The following is an 18,581-nucleotide window of genomic DNA, read 5'->3' on the forward strand; positions in this document are numbered from 1 at the left end:
ATACCATTTGAGCAACTAAACTAAAAATGTGAAAAGGTAACTTCTTTGAAGGTATAATCAAAATTCATCTGGAATATAATCTAAAATATAATGATTTCTTCTTGTGAATCATGATTATAGTACACTAATTACTTGAAAAACAAAGAGTCAAGACAAAAGAGCCAAGGCTCTAGTCTTGTGCAAATGGCTTCCTAATTCACTGCATTCTTGCTTATTTTACATGCCCTGAATCGCGTAAGAGGAACATTCAAGCAACGTAAAATAACCAACATACAGGCAGGCAGTGAGAAAGAACATGGAAGCTGTGTAAAATAAACAACATTCAGTCGGAGTAAGGTCTCTATCGGTGAATCCTTATTGTACTGATACATCTGTGGAGTGGTGTGGAATTCTTTTCTTTGGATCTAAAATAAAAATAACCCCCAAAAAAAGTTGGCGACTGTAGAAATTTTTTGGGGTCGCCAATTCTGAAAACTAAGTTGCCACGTGGCAAGTGGCGACCGTAAATCTTGACCTTTACTCAATACCAACACATTGAACCTCCATTTTTGCAGCAGGAATCCCCAAAAGAGACACTTACACTGCCTGTACGTTGATTATTTTGCATAGCTTGAACATTCATCTTACTTGATTTAGGCTATGTAACATAAAAAACTATACATTAAAGGAAGAAGCTTTCATTTGCACCAGATAAGACCATTTGCTCCTTTCTTTATTTTATGCCATCAAGTAATTAGCATACTATAATGACAATTTTGATAAGAAATCATTATTTTTTAGATTATTTTTTATATTAATTTTGATTATACCTTCAAAGTTATTGTTTCTTCACATTTTTAATTTAGTTGCTAAAATTGTATGTTAAATCAAAACTTCGTTTTTTTTTTTTTGTTTGTATTGTATTATGCGAAGATTTTTCTTTTCTTCAGGCCAATTCTAGGACCTGCAGTAGAGGTGCGACATTGACGGGAAAACCTCGATGGTTCAAAACATCGATGTAAGAAATTAAAACATCGATGGTATTGATACATCAACCAAAAAACATTGATGTTTTAAAATATCAATCTTTTTATCAATATATAACATACATTTTTGAATATACTACACTACAGACTTACATGTATGATAATCTCTAGCGAATCTTTCTTAGTGGATCAGTGAATTCTTTTTTGGTATTGCGTCAATTCATTAAATTATAGCTATTATTTCAGAAATTTCTAAGTAAAGTAAACAATAAGTTATATATACATCAATTTTTATATGTATATATATATATATATATATATATATATATATATATGCATAGCAATACAAAAGAATACATACCCAATTAATGTATTGAAAATACTGAGCCTCAAATCATGAATACAATTTAATAGGAATAATTTTAATTTTTCGGTACATGGAACTATAATAGGACACAAAACGATAAGAAGACATGCAACGATTAATACGAACTAGTTACAGTAATAAGAAAATATATTCAAACTGAATGACACTAAAAGTAAATCTACATCAAAAAAGAATCTGAAAAAAAAAATGTATCACAGCACTTGCCGTCAGTTGAATGATGAGAAAGGGTTGTGTAAATTATATTAAAAATAAAAAATTAATTCTAACAATTATTATTAAGAGCAAGAAATATGTGTTGTAATGTTAGTGCAACATAATTAAACACAAATTGTATGTAAGAGGAACGATTTGTTGGGGAAAGTCGATAAGTAACCCCAAATATTTGGTGTTGACAATTAGGAGAAAAATAAGTTTGTTTACTTGTACTATGTTTGTTTGTGTACCCCAGAAGTGCATTCCTCTTTTCGCTGACTATCCCACCAGTCAGAGAAAAAATTCCAATAGGACAGAAGTTGCCATCACGGTCAAATAATTTAATGCATCTTTTACCAGTTCTGAATTTTTGAAGTTAGGGGAGGGTGGGCCGCAATGAGATGAAAAAAACATATTTTTCTTTCTTCGTATATTAGTGAGTTCTTGATTAGATCAAAGGAATCAAATTATAGTTTATTGCACCAAATTTAGCTCATTTAATGAAAGAAAAAAAAATTATGGGGCTTTATATATTCGATGAAAAGTGTCTCATTGTGCCCGGGTGATGGGCCACTATGAGACATTAAGTAGGGCTACAATGGGGCAGCTGAATAATCACTGTATTTTTACATAAAGTTTGCAAAATAAGTACCTTTAGCCAGCTTATTAAAGAAACTTAATTCAGTATAGAGTTATTAAAAAATTACAATACCACATGACACAGGCTGATTTTTTCCACAATTCCAACAAAAATTTTTTAATTACAGTAAGCAAAAAAAAATAATCATTAGGATTTAAAAAAAAAACAGGAAAAGAATAAAACAATAAATGCCAAATATTAATTGATAATTAACTTATACAATTATTTTATACAACTATTAATCTAAATATATAAAACTCAAAGGTGACTGATTGACTGACATAGTGATCTATCAACACACAGGACGGATCGGGCTGAAATTTGGCATGCAGGTAGATGTTATGATGTAGTCATCCGCTAAGAAAGGATTTTGATAAATTCTACCCCCAAGGGGATAAAATAGGGGATGAAAGTTTGTATGAAACTTTGTCAATTTTAAACCAATCAAAAGGAGATTTTGCATGCATATTCTTTGTTGGGTCATAATAATCCGTTAATCAGGTGGGGCATATATCTTTTTGTTAAGGTTACTTGCCCTACCTCCCAAGTGATCAAAGAGAAAGTCCATGTTTCGGTAATTTTCCAATTACCGAAACACCCATGCAAAGACAGAGTCACAGGGCAAATCAAAAATCACCGTGAAAGCCCTGCTTGAATTAGCTACTCAAGTTATATTCATTAGCGAATTGAAAATGGCAACAGATAAAATTTTAACTCATTAAAAGTTTTCTTTACTCAAGTTTTATTTATAAGCGAATTGAACGCTTTTCGTCCCAGATATACTGTGTTTTTTAATTAAGTTGTTTTTCTGCGGGATAATTTCCGTTTAAACATTTTCCGCTAAAAATAGTGGATTGCTTAACGTTCGGAGTTCGCTTCGCTCGCTAATTGGGTGGGTTACTGTAGCGCGGTCACTTGCCGAGTTTGGCGATAAACAATATAGTTGCGGGATTATTTTTATTTGAATTGCAAATAACTGTTTTGAGGTATTTAATAGGTGTTTAAGAATTTTAGTAAATTAAATTAATTATTTTACATCAGGGGGGGAGGGAGGATTCCTTTTAATCAAGGAACTTTTTTTCTTTGATCGGATTGCTCATCGATCGAAGCTCGCATCCCTCGCTAATCTGCTGGGTTACGGCAGCGGGGTCACTTGGCGGTAAACAATAGATTTGTGGATTTTTTTACGTTTGAAAGCTACTGTTAATGTAATTTAACGCCTTTTATTTTGTTTGTTTATTTGGCGAAACATTTTTAATTTCAAAAAAAAAAAAATCACTCGCAAAAGCACTGGGTTCCGGTAGCGTGGTCGCTTGGCGAGCAGGGCCGCGCCGTCCCTATGTGCAAGGTCGTGCGGCGCACGACGGCGCCAGAGTCAGAAAGGCGCCGAGCTCTACCAATAAAAAAATGCTCCAAATGAAAGGAAAAATCTCCAACCAAAAAAAATAATAAAATTGAACTTTTCATTATTTCTATAAAAGTAGCGGTGAAATTATACTGCTCATTAAAACAAGCAATCCTCCTTGCTGCTCATCTATAAGGAAAAATTATTGCCTTGTTGTGTCTAAATATGCTATTTTCACTGAAAACACATGATGCTAATTAATGCCTACATTAGCATTATTCTTCATGTGTGGAGCCATGAACGTTATTTCGGTATGTATATAATTTCACAAGGTTGAGCATACGAAGCAGCGCAAAAAATTTGTTGTTCCCCATTTTGATTCTTGCGGAGAAATGGTATATTATAATTTGTGCAATATGTCTTTTTGTGATTGTTAGCTATTGTTCTTGGTATTTCCAATATACTTGGTATATACATATATTGTACAGTAATTTAGATTAATTTTTAGTTCCGAAAAGTAACAACTTGACCATAATTACTCAATTCCACCACTCCCCCACCCCCTTTTTTTTCAACTATTTGTACATTAAATTAAAGAAAGAGCTTTGGACAATGTGTTTGTTTTAGATATTGAATTTAATGCCGATTAACGATTGTAAGTTTTAGAATTATTCGTTTCACCGGCAAGTTTCAGTTTCAGATTTTGAAGTGATATATCCTCTACAATATTATCCTTCAATTTAGGAATATAATCAGTACCCTCCTGTTCCGTGGCGCAACCTGAAGGGGTAGGGGTCCACAAGGCACCCCTCTGGTTGCACTGCCCCATGCCCCCTCTTGTCCAGAATGCTTAGTTGAATACTTTTCAAAAATATTTACTATTGAAGGAGGAGGGGGGACGCGTCTTTGGAAAACAAAGAGATTTCAATAAGAAAAAATTAATGATGTTGGGGTAAAACTTTTTTTTAAAAAAAAACTTTATACTTTTAAAATGAAATCTTTGAGTTAAAAATTCTCAATAGTTTCAGCTTATTGGCAAGCTACTCCTCCTCCGTCCTATTTCTTTTTTCTAATTTCTTTTTCTTATTTTCTATTGATCACGTGAAAATAAGAAAGTTTTCAAAATGCAACTCCCCCGAATCCCATCCCCGCTAAAAGCATTACGGAGCATCTCAAGTTTCGTTTCCTGATCCTCAATTTTGGAAAGCTCACGAATACGAAACAACATCGCTTGAAAATCACTTCAAATTGCGTTTTTGGAGCTTCAATTTCGAAATATTACCGGTCCTAATGTTACCAAATATGGTCTTACAATCACGTTTTTAAGACTTGAATTTCAGAAAATATTCAGGCAAGGGCCTCCGAACCTCCTTCTCTTAAAAAATAAAAAATTAGGTTTTTCAAACATGACTTACGAAAACTTTAAGTTAGAATAGCCTCTGAACCATTCTCTTAATATCATAGAATACTGCTTAGATTTTTAGGACTTTAATTTTGAAAAATTTGGCAGGGAGAGCTCCAAAATTCCCTTATTGTAAAAATCTTCAAAGTTGTCTGCAACTGCGTTTTTGGAAGTTCAATTTCGAAAAATTGAAGGGGAGAAAAGAATCGATTTCTATCTATAAAAAAAAAGGATCTGGTAGAATCCCAGAGTTCCATCACTTATTCTAACGTCAATAAATATGGCCTATAATCACGTTTTAAATCTTCAACTTCTATAAATTAGCGCGGGGCCCCTTGCATCATCCCCCCCTCCATAACACCAGAAAAGACCGTCTAAAATGGCGTTTTTCAAACTACAAGTTTCAAAGTTTTTCCGGGAAGAACCCTCGGACCCCTCTTCTTAAAAGAGATATTTTTTTTCAATTTGTACCCCCTCCCCCCTAAAACTATTTTCTAGTTGCGCACACAGCTCCTGTTGTCATGTTTTGACAGGCACAAAAGTTTATTAATTGTTCATCGCTTAGAGATTAGATAGATATTCAAGTGACTTTAACTTAAGATATTAAAGTATTTTCTTCCTCCAAAACACATTTAGCAAATCAGAGGAGTTTCTGAACTCGGAATAATTCCGAGATATGAAGTAAAAACGTACACCATATTGCGAAATTAAATATTCACACATTTATTTTGTATCAACTAAATGCCAAACTTTTTTTTTTTTTTTCATTTTATATTTGTCTACAAAACCTCCCTTCAGGTGTTAACTATATTTTCCTCGAACGAAAGAGCATAAAGGCGCTCAAAAGACATTTGCACGACGGCGCCGATCAGGCTTGGCGCGGCCCTGTTGGCGAGTTAAGCTATAACAATAGTTGGAGGATTATTTTAAGTTTTAAGGCAACTGTAAATGTAATTCAATGTTTTAGTGAATTGTTTTGAACTCCAAAGAATTTTTTGATTTGTTTTTAACTGAATGAAGTATACGAATTCTAGTTTTTCTTTTTCCTCACAACGATTTTTGAATGTCCCACGGGATTTTTTTTTCCTTTTTTTTTGTTAGACAGATGGGATAGATAATCAATTGGACTTCGCTCGCTAAGAGCTGGGTTACGGTAGCATGGTTGCTTGGCGAGTTTGGCGACAAACAATAGAGTTGCGAATTATTTTACATTTCAAAGATAGTATTTGATATCTTTTTTAGTTATTTGTTGAAACATATCAAATTGCAGATAGAAAACTGTTTTATTCGCTAAAGGACAGGGTTACGATTGCGTGATTGCTTGGCGCATTAAGCGATGAACTCTACAGTTTGAGGATTATTTTGAGTTTTATAAAGCTATTGTAAATCTTTTAAAATGTTTTGGCGCATAGTTTTAAACTCCAAAGAGACTTTAAAAGGTTTTTTTTCTGAAAAATGATCATTTCACATCAGGAGGGGGGGCGTGGATTTTGTTATTCAACGGACTTCCTTTAAATTCTTAGCACGGGCATTGTCGTGCGGGTACTGCTAGTTATAATTATAAAGTGCTTTGAAATAAGTACCATGTTTCGCAACATTATCAACAGCTAACCAGTTTCTAGTTTTGTTTTGTACAAAGCTGTGTAGTAAAATAAAAAGGTCACTTGTAATAATTAGCTAAAATATAAATAATTTTAAATCAAGCCTATTTTTATTGTTAAATTTCTTTTTTGTAAACTAAAACAAGAAGTAGATAAGTACTCTACACTTTCTTACTGCTGCTTGGGTCACAATGAGACATCTCATTGTGGCCTAAACAACAAAATAAAGATTTTTGCTTCAAATCATTAAAATAAACCATGAGTGAAAAATAATATAGCTGAATAATAGAAAATTAAAGTGTCAGTAACAACATAAACTACAACACTTATCTTAACTGTTGAAGTTTTTCAAGATTATGACAGATGAATGAAATTATCCAAATAACTTTCAGTGTGTCCAAACAGTAAATAATTTTTTTCTACAAAACAAAAAGCATAGAACAGCATGGAACTAGGAATTCTTGGAAGCATTTTGGTTATGTTTACTCCTCCTAGGTGGTGGTAGCAGTCAAAATTGTATTTTATTTTTGAATTTACAATGTCTTATTGTTGCTCATGTCTCCTTGTGGCCCACCCTCTATAATTTCCACCATAGTAATGTACAGAATTTTTCTTTAGTTTAGGAACCGGAGCCTTGAAATAGACTGCAAGTTCTGGAACCAGACTTCCTGTGACAAGTTTTTCCAATAGCTTTAACCTCTTCCTTATACTCTAGTTATCTTCCACCATCTTGCAGTGACCTTCCCGAAAATCATCACTTTCACAGAAAAATTAATCTTATAAAATGTGTGCAAATAAATGAATTTTTTTGAACAAGTAAATTTAATTCCTTTATGAGAAATTTGGAGCCAATTTTTGTATAATTAAAAAAACAAAACAAAAAAACTCAACATAAAAAGAAAAACATTGAAACCAAAACGTCAATATTCCAAAAACATCAATAATAAAACATCGACGCTAAAAAAGTTGCTATTGTAACAAAAATATCAATGTTTCCAAAACATCGACGTCGCACCCCTAACCTGCTTATTATTCACAGCTGTGGATAATACACAGGAAAATATGGTACATCATTAGTTACTACTGAAAATAGCACAGTACACAGCCGGGCTAAATCACTACTAAAATAAAAACTGATTACAAATATGAGATGCCTTATTTATGTTTCAGACATAACAACAAATCTGATTACACAAGAATACTCAATTTAAAAATAAATAAATAAAGTTATCTATCAGGTTTGCATTATCATCAAGTTTTGGCAACGTTTAATGAGTTTATGCCAACTTGGACCAAAAATTAGTTGTCTAATATGATGCCAGCTTGTTAGTTTCTTATCCAGGGATGTCCACATAGCAGGGGTCATGGCACATACTGCACCAATGAAATTTTTAGGAGAGGGGGGGGGGTGTTAAGAAGTGCTTTTTTTTAAGGTACACCCTTGCTCTTGGGGGGATGGGCAGACGGGCACCTCTGTTATCCTAGGGTCCCACCTATAGGACAAACCAAAAGAAAGATATAATAGAGGAATATAGAAAAAAAAGAGGGGGGGGGGATAATGCCTGCCTCCTTTTTCTGTAAGAAAATTATCTTTCATTTTACACTAGTATTCCCCTTTCCACTTTTTAAAAATGTTATATAAATTATCATTGTGTCTCCTCCCCCCCCCCCCCCCACTTTTTTCTACGAATACCTCTTCCTACGAATACATCACTGCACAAAACAATATGATAATTAGTTGCAGAGCAAACTGATATTTAAAAAGTGACTGAATTTTGATTGGAAAATAATAGATGTGCCAGATTTAGCAAGATTACAACAGATTAAATACATAAAAATTCAAATATAACATCTCACTACAAAATTTACAACATTATTTATTGATACAATGAAACAGTTTTTTCGGAGGTAATTTGAATATTTCAAATTCATGTTACAATTCAGTGCCCAACCTTTTTTAACTCGAGGACCACACCTGATTCTAAGATGAATCTTAAAGAACACACCAAATGAAAATATATTTAAAACATTTTCATAGATAACATGGGAAAATGCAGAAAAAAAAAATAAAACTACACACCAGGAATAGCTGTTATCATGATTACCGTATTTTCGAGAATAAGCGCCACGGCCCATACAAGAAAAAAAGTAAAGAAATTGCCGGTGCGGACCATATAACAGGTGCAGCGGATACAGTGTCTTTTTTTTTCAAATTAAAAAAAAAAGTTCTAAGTTAAAAAAAAAAGTTGAAAATGCTGCTAATAGATGGCACCACATCGTTTCCTTTCATTTTGCGAAATCCTTTGACCTTGGGCAACAAATAAAGCAAAGAGGGGAGAGGGAAGGTGAGTCTGCGATTGCAAGTGTTTCACTGAGGAGAGAAACGCTGATCCACGCGAGCGAGCGAGCAAGCCTTATCGCATCAGAGCGATGGGGTCAGGAAATTCTTCGATCTTGGGCAACAAGCAAAGCAAAGAGGGGGGGGGGGGCAAAGGTGAGTCAGCAATTCACGTGTTTCACTGAGGGAAGAAACGCTGATCCACATGGGCAAGGTGTTTCACTGAGGAAAGAATTGCTGATCCACGTGGGCGAGCAAGCCAAGCCTTATCGCGTCGGAGCGAAGGGGTCAGGGAGAAGAGCATTGTAAGCAAAAGTACTAGCAAGGGAGAAGGATGGATGTCCAGTTTCGTAAAGGGAATTTACCCCCCCCCCCCCCATAAAAGGAGGTTGATCGGGGTAGTCAAGCAAACTAATCCTTTGTATGTTCTTGGCTTATCTTTTTTTACGGAACTTTTTCATAAAGTTGCTTTTGAAATGGTTCCAAAGCTATTGAAAAGTTATACCGCAGCCTTTAAGTTTAAAGTAATAAAGGCAGAAGCAATTGGAAATTGATTTGCTGCCAGAGAGTTAGGCATTGATGAGAGATGCGTTTACTGTTGGAAATCGGATAAATTAACCATCGAAAGTGGTGGCCAATCGAGGGATGCCAAAGGCAAAAAGTGCAAAATTGGAATTTAAAAAATATTTCATTATTGTTAATTAAAAATACTAACAAGAAATAAAAAATATTTTTTTATTTACATTTAATCCAGCTTTCTTTACTACTGAATGTGCTTTTAAGTTGTTTAATGTTGAGTTGATTACTGATATGAAGTTACTGTCTGATTTCTAGAAGCAAATTTTGACGTATATGGCTTTAACTTTGCAACAATCATTCATAATATCGAATGAAAACTGAGTTGCTTTGAAAGGTTCCAGAAACTAATCTTTAATTTATAACATTGAAAATAGCAACGGACCACATCTGGTCCAGCCCATGGAGGAGGCTGTTGCTTGATTACCACTTTTAATTACATATTTCTAGTGATTGTGATCCCTTTCACACTATAAAAAAATCAAATTATTCCTGTCCCTTACAGTTATTTTTTTAAAGAGACCAATATCACCCAAAAGCAAAATCAAATATTTTTTAAATTAGTGTAATAGATTAAAAAAAATTATGGTTCAGTTAATTGAGTCAATAACTGGAAGAACTACAGCTTTAAGTAATAAAAAGTTCAAAAATACCTTCATATTTTCCAGGAATTAGATCAGACTGCAGCTTTTCAGCACACAATAAGTCCTCATTTTCTGTTTTTTCTTTCAAAGATTTTAAGCAGACATACTTCACACTTACAGCTCCAAATTTCACTTCATTGGCATCTTTTGATATACTGTTCTAGATTTAAACACAATAGTTATTACCATGCTTCAAAGTATTAAATATTGTATTTATTTATTACCATGCTTTAAACTTTTACCCTACATTGTATAAATTTTTCCACATGAAATTTAAAATTGAGCACAACAGAGCATTTGTGGTTCAGAAAAGATACCAACAAGGAATTTATGTATTGATTAGTGACATTAATAATAAAACTTAATATGAAAAGGGTGCATAGGAAGCTCTCTTTTGATGCCAAAACAAATCTGAATTTTCCAATACAAGTAGCACAGTCAAAATGAATTGTTCCAAGCTCAAGAAAGTCATTTTGATCAGGGCTTGATCTTTATCTTGGTTCATGGAAAGAACCAGCGCCGTGTCCAAGGGGAGGGTTTTAGGGGTTAAACCCCTCCCTTGGGGAAAAAATAAGCAAAATGAAGAAAATGTATATTTGGCTTAAATTTACTTTAATAAGAAAGTTTGCGTTCAGCGTTTTTATTTTATTTTAATTTTCTCTCTGAAGTTTTTTGCGATTTACAACTGCTAAAGCCTTACAAACTGATGTAATATTTCGGAAAAGTACGGCGGACGAACCGCTGAATGATCTACCAATGCAAAGAAAGAATATTGCTTATTGTAAGGAGCTTATGGTGAATTTGGCATATGTTACATCTATAAAGATGCATTAGTGATTGTGCTTGGCTATGTAATTTGCATCTGCAAAGAGCTCCTTCTTGTTTAGTTTATTAAGCATTATTTCAGAACATAACAACCTGATATACATTCTACATTATAAAAGAATTTGTGAAGAGTTTTTAATACTCATTGCAATATGCTACATAGTAAACAGATTTAATTAAAAAGAAGCAAGCAAAGTTTGATTAAAGCGAATCTGTGAAACGAAGGAATACTTGGGTAACTTGTACAGCTAGAGGTATCCTTCAAGAATACAGCAGTCCTTACATGTGAATAAACGCCATACTGGGATCGGCAATTTGTCGTAAAACTAAAAGCTGTAAGGGGGTTGAATTCTCCCCCCCCCCTACTGGTAAGATTAAAACCCCTCCCTTTATGAAAATCTGGACACGGGCCTGGAAAGAACCCAGTAGTGCAGCCAGAAATTGTCTTTCTGTGGGGGTTTTGCTAATAACTGTCCTTAAATGCATATAAACAAACGTTTTATGATTGGCAATATGAGTAAAAAAAAAGAGAAATTACCTCTTTTCCAAAAGCCCTTCATTTCAAATGTTTTCAGGGAGGGGGAGGGATGGTGTTAAAGAGCTATTTATTTCAAATTTGCAAACATAAATTTGCAAAACCAACACCCACACATACAGAAATACATACTTCTCAAAGCCAGGGAGTAAAATGCCTATACTGACCCCCCTCCCTCCCCTCCCCATAGAATCAACACTTGTAGTTTTCGAATGTAATAGGGTAGCACTTGAATGTTCTTGAAAAAAAAGTTGAGAAAAGGTCTTAAAGAGGACATCATTCTTTGGACAGGTTTCTTGTATAATTAGCATAGTAATACAGCAAAATTCCTAGTACAACTGTAATACTATACTTTCAAAAAAAGAGCAATAAAATAGCTTTAGGCCATTTCACAGTATTTTATCCAAATTTAGAGTCCCCAACATGGTAGGACTCTCAAAATAACTTTTCGTGCTAAAAAACAGTAAATTAAATAGTTATAATAAAAAAGATGTCATGTAGCCCAGTGCTTCTCAACCTTTTTTACTAAACTGCACACTTGATAGTTTACTCGATTCTTGTGGCACACTGAGCCAAATTTCATATGTCAATACGGACAATACTCTCGTCATTCACTAGTTAAAGCAAGGAAAATAAAATACCAACCTTTTCCATTAATGTTTTAATTATTTCAGTTTCCTCAGAAACTGATTTAAAGTTCATTACAAATTTTAATGCTTATTAAGATCAACAAGTACCAAACTTTAACATAACAAAGCTGAGACACTTGTGCCAGTCTCAAGAGAGTGACACGCTTTTTTTTTTCAGCTCCATGTCGGGAAGAGCTACATGAAGTTTTTAAAACAAGGATCTAGGCATGATTATTTGTTGTTCTTCAAAATTGATGATGTTAAGAATCCCATGTCAGAAATATATGTTCTTTAAACTGGTAACAGTAACAGCCCGTGAGCAGCTTGATCCGATACTTTTACATTTTTTTATTACTTAGAGTCAATACATGTCCAAGGTACTTCGCTGAAATCAAGTTTTAAGGACGCTCCTGATGTTTATAAATGTATTCATCATATACCCTTCAACATTTCCCGTCGTTGCAACTGCTCCATCACTGCAAGAACATATGCAATTGTAACACTGGATTCCGTTGCTTTTTATTTATTTAGCCATAACTATAATTAGCAGTATGTTTCATGTCAAGTTCTAAGCTGAAAAAGTTCTTTTCAGAAAATATATTCATCTTGAATGCCGTTCCCCCACCTCTTATGTGTTAATTCATAATCTTAAAATAATATTTTTCATACTATTTCCAACAACAAATATTTTTTTAATGTCAGTCATCGTATCATTAATTCCTTGCCTGATAACATCCTTTGGATTTGGCACTCTGACCACCTCATTCATTGCATCGAAACCTATCATTCCATGTCAGGGCTGCAATAAAAAAGGCCTTTTCTAAAAAAGGCCAGGCCGGACGGCTTTTATTAAAAAAGCCGGTCTTTTTTGGCTTTTAAAAATCATGCACTATATTCTTCATTATAATGTTCATCTCTATACATTTTAATAAGTTAACAAATGTTAATTTAAGTATAAAACAATACATTTGCTGAAAGTAAAATGATAAGAGGAATATATACACAAACACTGCAAATAATTTCTGACAAAACCCTTATGCTTTTGTTGGATAATCCTCCATGAAAGCTGATGTCTTTGACACTGAAAATAGCTCCCTAGTACAGTCGTCTCTTGCTACTTCGCACTTTGACTTTCGCGGTTTCATTACATCATGGTATTTTCTTTCTTTCCTTTTCCAATTATAGCAATGAGCCCGGGGCCGGATTTGGAAGTGTGGAGGCTCTGGGGCAACGAAAGAGTGGTGGCCCCTAATCAAGGTTTGAAAAGATCATCATATTTTCGAAAATATCCGATACTTTGATATATATCTAAATATTTTTATATATATGTATATATCCGATATTTTCGATCCATGAAAGTTAGGATATTTTGCAAAAATGTTATTGTGGGGGCCCCTTTGTTGTGGAGGCCCTGGGGCAGTAGCCCCACCTGCCCTCCCTTAAATCCGGCCCTGAATGAGCCTTTTTTATGCTCTCGTGTAAACTTTTTCTTACAAGAGAATTGCTAATTATGTCTTTTAAGTAAGGTAAGCTCTTCTTACGGACTGTAGTTGTACTAATTGAGGGAGTGGAGGTTTAAAATCGCCAAAGTTTATCTCAATTGAACCTTAAATGCTAACTGCAAAGTATAAATCACTGTATTATTACTAGGGGATAAATACATCTCTAATGGTGTTTAACAACATACTTGCTTTTTAAGCTGTATGCATAATACCTTTGATGAGGACAAATGTAGAGGAAGAAAGGGGGCACATACGGTCACTAACTGGAAATTAATTCATCATAGAACAAGTTGAAGTTGAGCTTTTTTCATAGGTTAGTAGTAGTGTGTAAGAACTGCATGTGTGTGTGTGTACTTTATTTCCCAATAATTAATGTGATATCAATTCCGTCTAATATATCTCGTTTTCTCATATTTCGTGCAATATATTAAGTAATACAAATGTAATGTTGGATAAGGGTGCTGTTTCAAGTCTATGGGGCTCTAACTATGTTAAAAACCCATTTAAACTGTCGTCAGCAAGTTTTATGCCCTCTAATTAGGAAAATATTTCGTCTATAAATACAGAATCCTACTTCGCAGAAATTCAGTTATCTCAGTGAAGTCTGGAACGAATTAACTGCTATAAACGAAGGTTAACTGTAACCTTAAAACACTTTTATGCAATAATTTGTCACTTTTCAGGCCTTATTGATGTTGTTTTTTTAATATTAATCTTGATGTGCATTAGTAAAACAAAACAAAATTCTGCATTCATAAAACATCATATTTTATATTTCTGCTGCTGTAGATTAGTACCTTAATATATGTGAAAACAAAATCTAAATGACATAATGAGTGGTTTAAACCACAAAATCTGATTTTTTTTTCTCCAGATCAAAATCAGACAAACCTGCTTCAAGTAATTCCTTCTTCCCATAAACAAGTACTTCCAAAACCCAAAAAATATTAAACTACCAGTTCATGCTACTATACTGCCTGAAGTAAAAAATTTTAAGACCTAGTGCAGTGATCAGTTGGCTCAGTTTTTAGCACAGAGGCAACTATTTATGTTATGTAATAAACAATTGTAGATCGATAGCATTCCAGCAGAATTTAAATTAATTCACCAATATGATCTTGTTGATTTTCTTATATATTCTTATTAGGACACTATTTTTTCTAAAAATGTTTTTCACTGAGCATAAGTGAATTGTTTTTTAAAGTCTGATCCAAATAACTGGTATGACAGCAGCAGTTTCAAGTGAGCTTTTGAATTCAACTGAAATTTATTTATATCTATTGAACTAGACTAATATCATAATATTAGAGCATTTTTTTTTTTTTTTTTTTTTGTACTGAATGACGTTATTTAACAACTACCAAATTTTTATTTTTGTTTCAGGGAATTTGATTTAATGCAGTTGAAATTGCATTAAGAATGCAAAGATAATTTTCCTTTTGATTAAATTTCAATAAAAAAAACCCCGAAAATTATTTTTCTAAAAAAACCGGCTTTTTTAAAGCGGTTTAAACCAAAAAGAGCCGGCCAGCCTTTTTTGGCCGGGCTAAAATCGAACGTACAATTTCTTTACACACTGGTAAAATAATTGTTTCACCGAGCCGATGCAGTTTTTAACGCAATTAAGCAATTAATTAAACAAGTAACATTAAGTAACATTTTATCTGAACTCTTGCGCAGGTAATAAGCATCTCTATTAGGCAGTAAGTTACCACCCGGGCTAAGGCAGAACTACATGGAGATGACATCTGCATTCAGTTCGATTATTTCCTATTCCAGGCTGATAAGTCCATAAAAAGGACGAAACTGCTGTCACTGAATGGAATGACCGGGCGGTTGATATATTGCATGTACAATTTACATCTATGTTTTTCCATTTTCCATAGCTCCGAAAATATCGCGACAAACCAGGGACCTTGTCGCGGCACATTAGTGTGCCACACCAGTTGAGAAGCACTGAATGTAGCGGACTCACCTCTAATGTATTACTTTTCATGCTCATAAATCCACACGATAAGGAAAAGCTATTGTCCCGCTCCATTCGGAAAACGTCTTGTTCACATGCATTGGAAATACTTTCTATATTTTTTTCTTCTGCACAGGTAGGATTAGGAAAATTGAAACAAAAAGACATTTTTGAACTGTTATAAAATTAAATTGATCATTATAATAGAATTTCTTATTGCTGTTTTTCAAAATTTCAATGTAAGTTTTAATAACCAATTTAAATGTGCAAATCCCACGTGTAGTCTGCTAAAATAATAAACAATGTCATAATCGTAGTCATTTCCAGATTCACTACATGAATACAAAAAAAAGCAAGCTGCATAAAGCAATTTTATACCTTTAGAAAAGAAATTCTGAAAGTTTTATTTGAAACAATATTGATATTTTCTAATGAAAATAAATTTTTTTTGGATTTAATAATCAACCTTTCATAATTTGTAGCCAAAAGTTACATCTCAACTCAATTTTTAGTTTTTCTTTTTAAAAATATCTTTTTAGCTGAGCTGCGTGGCAAATTCTGTTCTCTTAGAACATGTGCACAGCATGGCGTGGCGGTATTGGAATTCCACGAGGCGTTTGAAGTAAAGTTAATTTATCTATAATTCTTTTGTGCAGTGTGCTTTTTGTCTAACTTAATATACTTATTCGGAAAAGTGAATTTAGATTTCTGCAGCTCTCCACAATGACAAGTAAATTACAATCAAATATGAACACCAATATTGCTGAGACTGATGACAAATCACTTTCAGAATGGCCGACTTTAAGTGATGTGTGTAGTAACATGAAACACAGCTCTCCAAATGGTAATTCATCAAAGAATGCTAAAACAGAATCCAAAAGGACTAATTCGCCGACTGAAAAGACTGAAGGTGAGGATTCTGCCAAAGAGAATGAAGATACAGTATCTCACACTAATGGCCGCGGAGCCAGGAAAAAAGGAACAAGGCAGAAGTGGGTGCCTGTACCCATTGCGCCTCCTCCATATCGAAAGCGTTTTGAGCGTTTTAATGGTAAAGCTTCCTTTGAGAATGATCGCAAAAGTGATAAGATATCGGATAAAAAAAGTGAAAATTATGAATCTTCAACAGGACTAGAAAACAGCAGAGGCATCTCTCGGAGTTTCGGTCGGTTTCGAGGCAAAAGAGGCCGAATATCTACACAATCGTGGCGTCAAAGACGAGAAGAAATTTCAGCTGATGATGTAGACGCAAAAGTCATTGAAGGCAAGAGTGAAACAGATGAATTATCATCTGGAATGTTCTATGATCCTTACGTTCACAATTGCTATGCTGCCGCGGCGATGGAAAAAGAGTTAAAAAAGGCCATCCGCAATCAGATTGAGTATTACTTCAGCGAAGAAAACCTTGTAAATGACATTTTTATGCGAAGGAAAATGGATGATTTAGGTTATGTGCCATTAAGTCTAATTGCGGAATTTCGCCGTGTTAAAAACCTGACGAAAAACAAAAAAACAATTGTGGAAGCCCTCAACGAAAGTGATAAACTCGAAGTGCTGGATAACATGAAAGTGAGACCTGTTGTTGATCCACTAAAGTGGCCACTTTTTGATTACGACAGTCACATATTTGAATTTCGGTATGATGTCCCTGAATTCGTACCAGGTCAACCATACATATCTTCGCTTATTGATGGTATAGAGGGCCTAAATTTTTATGAAGATGTGTATCCCGACTATATATCTGATGGATATGTGAATGGTCCTGAAAATCACTTTGACATGATTACGCAAAATACGGCTGTACAAGCCACAGGTTAATTTGATCTCCGTGGTTTCAATCAATGTTTGGATTTTTCACCTCGAGACAGCTTATAACAATGCAGGTGTTTGAGTGTTCAAGTTGATTTTGTTTCTATGTTTTGTAGTATGTGATATTTTGATTAGTTCGACTTGGTTGATTGTTTCTCTATTTACTTGTAAGATGTTTAGTTATTTCCGTTATTGGTTTTGTAATTATCAAGTAATTGATCACTTAAAGTAATACATTAATCATTTGAGTTTTTTTATAACCTTATTCGAGTGCATTGTCATGTGTATATATTATGCGTCGACTTGATGATTTATTATATATGGTGTGTATATTTTATGTACTGATGTTTGTTACGAACTTTTATTGAGGGTAGTTTATCCATTATGTTGTATCAACATTTTGTCCAAATAGGAGATATCTATAATTATAGGAGGTATATATATTTGTAATGAAATTTGGTCACTTTTTATATTGCTCTTGTGCATAATTTTGAACACATTTTTTCTGTACTTAGAATGCATTTTACTTGATTGTTTCATCTGATGCTTGTAATGATGCAGATTTCTTTCAAAATGAGTTATGAGTTAATTATTGGTACATGAGAACTCTTTTCGTACCTTTACTAAAGATAACCCTTTTGGACTGCTACATAGTTTAATTTTATTTTGATTTTGTTTCATAAATTTCAATCTTGAAAGTTATCTAACATTCGGATGTTATTAGTTTTGTTTCTTTGATGCATTTGAGTATGAATTCTAATTGGTTTTGTATAGTTAATATTGGCTTTTTACTCCATTCTAATATTAATTGGTTATTTCACATAAGATATTGGCAAAATATTAAAATTTATATACAGAATTGATTGATAATTAAAATAAAATTTCAAATTTAATTCTTTGTTTAATTTTTTACAAAAAAAAAAAAACTTAGTGTATCTGTTATTGATTGCTTGCTTTTATCCACGCTGTGTACATTAATGTATTTTTTACTACAGTTGATGATAAATTTCTAATATTTTAGATTAGACTAATCTGCAAAAAAAACTTACTGTTAAATGGAGGAAAGCACCTAATCTTAGTAAAATGATGCACTGAATTCAGACATGTGAAGACAGGGTTGCCACGCCACAGGGAAACCTGAAGAAACAAGGATAGGAAATACAAAAAATTTGAAAATAAAAAAAACACAGGGAAAATCCAATGAATTTTGAAAAATTCTTAGAA

At 33.6% G+C, this 18,581-nt stretch overlaps 2 protein-coding genes across 4 annotated transcripts in view; one reads left to right on the top strand and one right to left on the bottom strand.

Moving 5' to 3' along the window:
- Positions 1 to 15,855, bottom strand: part of LOC129217194 (histidine protein methyltransferase 1 homolog) — a 70,648-nt gene extending 54,793 nt beyond the window's left edge. For 2 of the 3 annotated variants that reach the window (XM_054851458.1, XM_054851457.1), the window contains exons 1-2: positions 15,558 to 15,855; positions 10,101 to 10,251 (exon numbers count right to left, since the gene is read on the bottom strand). In XM_054851458.1, coding sequence (XP_054707433.1) covers positions 10,101 to 10,251; positions 15,558 to 15,716 — 310 coding nt within the window. In that variant the 5' untranslated portion in view covers positions 15,717 to 15,855. The other variant, XM_054851459.1, reaches the window with a different exon arrangement.
- Positions 15,856 to 16,105: 250 nt separating this feature from the next.
- Positions 16,106 to 18,250, top strand: LOC129217195 (la-related protein 1B-like). Its single transcript, XM_054851460.1, has one exon. It carries the CDS (start codon positions 16,272 to 16,274, stop codon positions 17,364 to 17,366), a length of 1,095 nt encoding a protein of 364 aa, XP_054707435.1. The 5' UTR covers positions 16,106 to 16,271; the 3' UTR covers positions 17,367 to 18,250.
- Positions 18,251 to 18,581: the final 331 nt, after the last annotated feature.

Source organism: Uloborus diversus, chromosome 2 (assembly GCF_026930045.1).
Source record: "Uloborus diversus isolate 005 chromosome 2, Udiv.v.3.1, whole genome shotgun sequence".
Lineage (NCBI taxonomy): Eukaryota > Metazoa > Arthropoda > Arachnida > Araneae > Uloboridae > Uloborus > Uloborus diversus.